General features: G+C 36.8%; 1 protein-coding gene across 2 annotated transcripts; it reads left to right on the forward strand.

The window, feature by feature from the left end:
- The first annotated feature begins 220 nt into the window (after positions 1-220).
- On the forward strand, positions 221-5,521 carry LOC140882692 (uncharacterized). 2 transcript variants are annotated; one of them, XM_073288841.1, is made up of 10 exons: positions 221-334; positions 418-466; positions 567-691; positions 3,100-3,187; positions 3,410-3,469; positions 3,858-3,920; positions 4,059-4,262; positions 4,344-4,455; positions 4,559-4,776; positions 4,977-5,521. In XM_073288841.1, the coding sequence occupies exons 3-10, from the start codon at positions 573-575 to the stop codon at positions 5,067-5,069; spliced, it is 957 nt and encodes a 318-aa protein (XP_073144942.1). In that variant the 5' UTR covers positions 221-334; positions 418-466; positions 567-572; the 3' UTR covers positions 5,070-5,521. The 2 variants fall into 2 exon arrangements, with proteins under 2 accessions (XP_073144942.1, XP_073144941.1); XM_073288840.1 differs by having other exon boundaries at positions 329-466.
- Positions 5,522-6,402: the final 881 nt, after the last annotated feature.

Raw genomic sequence — 6,402 nt, forward strand, 5'->3', positions numbered from 1 at the left:
GGGTTTTGAGGGCATTTAAGTAAAACTGCCTGATTTATACATATTACTGTGGACATTGAATAACTTATGTTGGTGGTTGAGGCGTATTACTTTTACGGAACCAACAGTGAAATATAACGGGCCTTCCGATAAAAGCACTATTGTTGTCCTCGTACCAAACGCCCCATTAAATGGGACTTTGGCATGAATTCCACACTTATACTAGCTATCAAACGGTGCCTTAGTGTGTGTATATATGTGAGGGGTTAAAATGAACATCAGGAAAAGTTGAAGGGACAAATGCAATAAACTGAGTATTCTCCGATTCAATATCTGCGGTGCCTCTCCTCTACAGGTGACGCGAGGATCTATTCCTTTATAGCTTTGAAATTGGAATATATAAACTGAATCTTGCTAATCGAATTCCTTTATCCCAAGGAACCTTGATCCAGGCTGCGTCGCACAACGAATTTTCGGATTCCCATCGGTAATCACCTGCAAAATTCTTCCATAGATTGATGTTTGATTTTTTTTTTCCTCTCATTTTTGTATGATCCACTCATTTGATTTGCTTTTTTGGTTTTCAGAAGAGGATGAATACAGTTGCGGTGGCACTAGTGGCGGCGCTGCTTGTTGTAGCCGCTCAACTTCCCTTTGGTACAGCTTTCCAATCAACTGTCCCCGCATTCCTCTGGTCCCCTCATTTAGATGGGTACGATTCCGCCTCATATTAATAGTTTCTGGTATTATTTTTTTCTTTTTTTTCGTTGATGCGTTTTGCTAAGTTGGAAGTCTTCCATAACTTGACATGTACTAGATTTTGTGATGTATTCAGTTTTGTGGTTTTTGAGGCTTTATTCCTGCTGGAATGACTGCAAAACAACCATGGATGGTGTAAGAGATAGTTTGAGAATTGAATACTGGAATGTTGATAGGGCCCATAATCTTTTTTTTTTCCCAACAAAACACAACCAGAAGCGGGGTAGGCAAACCTCTATCTGTACATAGAAAATGCCCATAATCTTGATCATTTACAGTACACAATAATAATATGAATGTTTGGTGACTTGTGGATATGCTTACTGTGGAGTTACGTGGTCAGGCAGAGTATAGATTATGTTTTTGTGGAAAGGTATCCATGTTTGATTCAAAGAACATACTCAGATGTGCAAATCTGCCTCGTTAACTGCCATGTCATGAGAGCCCAATTGAGCCTGTGTGGTTCAGCTGATTGGAGTATTGGTTGCATGAAAGATGAATGCTCTAATTACCAGTTACTGCCAGACTGTGTAGCATGGACACTCCAAAATTTATTTTTTTTGAAGTGTCGGACATGGACACGGACACGGACACGGACATGGACACGGATAAGGACACGACACGCAAATACGCGTGTCGGACACGGCAAAAACCGTGTCATTGACTTTTTTAAAGTTTGACCAGTCGGACACGGCTCGGACACGTTTCTGGACACGGCACGTTTCCGGACACGTTTGGGCTTAATTGCAAAAAATTAAAAGTTTCCTAAATTGTAAAACAATAAATTTCTGATGACTAATTAATAAGTAAATTAAATGACTTGGGCCTAAAAAAGCCCTGCATCAGTCATTCTTTCTTCAGTCTTTCTCGTTCCTGTTACTTTCCTGGTCTCGTTCTTTCATCATCGATGAAATATGGTTTTATATTCCAGGATTTTAAAATTTTAATACTAAATATATATATATTATATTTTATTAGTTTTTAATAATCGCCGTATCCTAGCCGTATCGTGTCTTATATTTTAAAATTTTTCCGTGTCGTATCCGATACGATACCCGTACCCGTATCCATGCAACATAGCTGCCAGAATGTCTTGTCCATTTCCTCTGTCTTGTGTAGCACAACGTGGTTCACATGAGCAAATAGTAATGATGCTGTTGGTTGAATCCCTTTTGCCTGTTGTTTGGAGAAACTGAGTAACTTATGGTCCACTTCACTACTTAGCATACAATTCTCGATGTGACTTTGTCCTCGTTACGTCTTATGGAATACAGGCTTAATGGTTTTAATACCAATATGATATCCTTTATTCTGTTTCTCTTTTCATTACAGCATGGATAGATTTTAATATCCTTGGCTATATCGGCAGCAATATTTGTATAAGTTTTGCAATTTGTACCTGTGGGAAGGTGACGTGGGGTATGGATAAATCTATGACTCAAAGAGCTCTTTTGACCCTCTTTAATTTAATATAGCTCTGTTTCAAAATTTTATATGCTGCTGTTATGAGTGCGCATGAAGGATCTAGTTATGGACGTTGATGTCTGCTATGATTGCTTGTTTGTTCTTCTGAGATTTTCTGCCGTTTCTGCCTATGTTCGTGGTGATGAATCGAGGCTTGTTTAATGAGAGTACCTCTTGATCACGTACTCAAAAGTGAAGATAAAATTTCTGAATGCTTAAACTTTATTAAAACTCCGATCCAAGTATTTATACAAGGAATAGATAGACACCAAATCCTAGCGGTAAGCTAGATGAATGAAAAAAAAAAAACTTAAAAGACCAACCCTATGATATACCAAAAAATCCTAAAGAAACCAAAAACCACAAAAGCTAGAATCCTGAAGGACTAGGTGTTCTTGCTGCCACCTTTGAATTTACCATGTATGTGACTCTTCTAAACTATATCCTGGGGTGGAGGCTGGCCCATGACAGCCGCCTCAAATACAATTTCAGATTGGAAAACTGACAGAAAATGGGCTGCTTCTTCCGGATCCTCTCTCAAAGTCTCAATATCTTGTCCTTTGCTTTTACCTTCCTGATTTCTTTTGTGTCCACTCTCTCTCTACTTTACTGGTTTTTCACTTTGGTATAAACTCTTGCTTTCTACTTCTTGAACATGGGGTAAAGCAGCGGAATATAGCTCAGAGAAGTCACCACTGTGCTGTCTTAAATGTTCTAGATGCATCGAATCCATGCATTTGTTTCCTTTTTCTTTACATCATTTTATCCGAATAAACTTTTTTTTCCTTGCTTCGTAGTTGGTTTCCCCCTCCCCTCTTTATTCTGCTTTCTGAAAAACTTTCTGTTTTAAATAGTTGATGTTTGAAATTTGTATGTATGCTTCTGATTATCTGGCAGAATGAAAGAAATGGTTGATTACAGAACTCTCTCTCCAAGAGATTTAGCCAAATCTGTGATGACAGAAGGGAGGTGGTCGAACTATCTGGTATATTATGTGCTCTTGCTTTATGTCTTGATTGAAATTTGTCCTGCCATGCTTATCATAGAATCAAGGCATTTTTTGTAAAGATAGAGCCAATGAGAGTGCAAATTCTTTTTGGCCCACAAATGTATGAGCTATATTTCATTTGTTCCCTCAGAAGTCGAGGGCATTACTTCTTTTGATTTCAGTCGAAGCAAAATCTTATGTTGTTTAAATTGTCTTCAGTGCTCTGGAGAGGAAGCTCAAGAATCTCAGAATTTTGCCTTTCTGTTTGTTGGAACAGAGGTAGCAGTATTTCTCATCTCTATTCTTTTGTCAAGGCAAAAATTATCAACCTTTCTCTCTTCCGTGATATGCATGCATATAAAGAAGAATTGGCAACAAGCTTTCCCATATTTATTTAAGATGATAATTGATTACATTTTATTCCTAACTTCAGTAGATGCTTGGTTTCTTAAAAGTACTGTGGACAGTCTACAATATTTTAGGACAATTTTCTATTTTTGTTGCAGGCATTAATTTGACACATCTGTAAATCTATGACACGCATGGGTCAACAAATTCAAAAATTATGTTCTATATTAATCAAGAAATATTTAACACTCTAAACAATTTTCGTATCTTTGATCTGAAATTTTCTTTCAGTGATCCAAATTATTGTTTGCATGTGCAGCTACAATCTGTTGATATTTCCAGACCCGCAAAGGCAGATGCGGCACTTGTAGACTTTCTCAAGGTTAGCAAGTTTGTCCGGTTGTTTATAAATTCCCATTTTAGAACAGACTTGATTATATCCATGTACAGTTTCCTTGATTTGAGATAAGATTACTGCGGCATGGTATGAAGGGTGTTAATTACGGTCTCTTCATTTTAGGACTCCTTTTCAAACTCCAACTTCTCATTGGCATTCCCCTATGTAGCTGCATCAGAGGAGAAAGTAGCAGTTGAAAATACTCTGATGGCAGAGTTTGCTGATTCTTGTCAGAATAAAATGGGAATCAACAATATTGCTCTAATGGGATCTTGCTTAATGGAGGGTGATAATTTTGATAAACTAGATGATATTCACTCTGTTCATGTAAGTACTAGAAACAGCAGTATAATCTTTGTTGTGTTTACTTATAGATGATCCTTTTAATTTAACCTAATTCATTGATAGGATTATGTGCACTCGAGGATGGAAAAAAATTCAGATGGGAACACAAATCTGATTGTCTTATGCCATGGACATTCTCATTCATCTCAAGATTCCGATCAAAGACATTCTGAAAGTATAAATGGCTTCGAAAGATTTTCTAATCAGACACTTTGGTGTTTCACAAGCTTATTATTCCATGAGCCGGCGATTTGACTTTTTATTTAACTAACATGCAGGTAGCATTCTGTCTAAACTTCTCAATGTCGTGGAGCAATTTGGTGCGAAATACTCGGTTCTTTATGTCTCGGATCCCTTCAGATCAATTCAGCCTCCATCTCACCAGGGTCTAGTAAGGTTTCTTGCTGAAGCTAACTTAGGAAATGGATCATCTAACTCCTCGGTCTGTGATGGAGTTTGCCAAATCAAGTCATCTCTTTTGGAGGGAATTCTTGTGGTAAGTCTGTGGAGTATTCGTCCAGATAATTTGTTGACAGAATTTGGTATGAGAGATATGGAGTTGTGTAAATCTGGTTTCTGAATCTGGAGTTCCGTGCTCTTATAAGTTTCCGTGCTGCATTATTTTATTTTTCTCAGTTATTTTTCATTCTCAATGTGCATGACACACTCAAATTCGTGCTATTTACAATGTTTCAGGCAATTGTTTTGCTCATAATTTTGATATCTGGGCTTTGCTGCATGATGGGAATCGATACTCCAACCAGGTTTGAGACTCCACAGGATTCTTGATCAGCTGCTTGTGAAAGATATATATGTTGTACGGCGGTGATCTTGGACATGCGCTTCAATTGGGGCCCTCATATACCTTTGTCTGTATAATTGTTGTGTCATGATTTATGTTGCTCCTTTTTGAACCTGTGGTTCCCTTTTCCAGGAAATAATTAAATGATTGGGGAAGTTGGTTAATAATTTTAGTCACTCTGAGTTAATGATTTGAGTCAATCTGATAAAGCATGCTCGGAGTGCTTATTATTTTGTTGATTTCTGAATTCCATCTCCTTGTTTTTTCTGTCTTTTGTTTTCTGTAATGTGCATATTGCTCCCCTTGGCAATCAATAGGACATGGACAATTTTATGTCCAGAGTGTATCGGTATCATGCTTTTTACCCCCACATTTTGTATCATTAGTATTTCCATGTACTTCATAAGAGATCTATGTAACATCATGGGCTTCTATTTAACCCCTCTAAAGTCAGCACACACGAAACAACTTTAAAATTCGATGATCCCTATGTATGAATAGTATTTGCAGTTAGAAAAACAACTGCTTGAAGGAAAAAGTTGTAGACTGTTACTACCACAAAAGCGAAGGTCGGAAAATGATGGATCGTGTAACAATCTTCTTTTTTTTTTTTTTCGATTTTTGTCGGGATTCATCTCATTGTCTCATGCTGGAGGGTTCATGTCGAAAAATAATCCTTAAAGAGTTGAGAAGCCTAGAAGCGATTTTTTCACGCAAATCTTTGACACATTTTTATTTTACTTCCTTAGAATCCTATTTGCAAACAAATATCCAATTGACTTGTAATTAAAGAGTCTTTTAATCTATTTCTTGATTGTTAATCTCATTAGTTATTGAATATGCTACATGTTTTGCTGCCAACTAATGTGAAAAATGGCACTTGATACTTGTATTCACATACAAAAAAATGCTCAAGTAAGTCGTCTTACTCTAGGAAGATAATGAATTAATGATATGAAAGGATTGAAACGACAGTTATCTGATCTCTGCGGGATTTTTTTTAATACGTCTCAAATTCATGGATTTATTCCGTCATTGTTTATTCGTAAAAATAGAACAAAATTAAAATGATAGAAATTTATGTAACTTGAATCTATGAAAGGAAAACGTATGTCAAAATGCCAAATGCAATAAAAGATTTTGTTCATAATTAAACAGTAGGCATCCAATTAAGATATCAAGAGAGCCTACTTTTATCAAACAGATCCAATGTCAGTCATGTTACAAGCATTGTTGTCAACAAGTCCCATTTGGTTCCCTTTACAAGTTTTATTTTATACAAGGAGAGCCATTCTTTGGGGATAATTGCATTCAGACCCC

The sequence above is a fragment of the Henckelia pumila genome, chromosome 2 (genome assembly GCF_033568475.1).
Source record: "Henckelia pumila isolate YLH828 chromosome 2, ASM3356847v2, whole genome shotgun sequence".
NCBI lineage: Eukaryota > Viridiplantae > Streptophyta > Magnoliopsida > Lamiales > Gesneriaceae > Henckelia > Henckelia pumila.

What these genes read in the sequence shown, in the direction of transcription:
- LOC140882692 (XM_073288841.1), top strand. Translation starts at nt 573, where the DNA reads ATGAATACAGTTGCGGTGGCACTAGTGGCGGCGCTGCTTGTTGTAGCC. An exon ending in GGAGGTGGTCGAACTATCTG is followed by an intron (nt 3,188 to 3,409) that starts GTATATTATGTG and finishes AATTGTCTTCAG; the next exon opens with TGCTCTGGAGAGGAAGCTCA. An exon ending in CACTTGTAGACTTTCTCAAG is followed by an intron (nt 3,921 to 4,058) that starts GTTAGCAAGTTT and finishes TCTTCATTTTAG; the next exon opens with GACTCCTTTTCAAACTCCAA.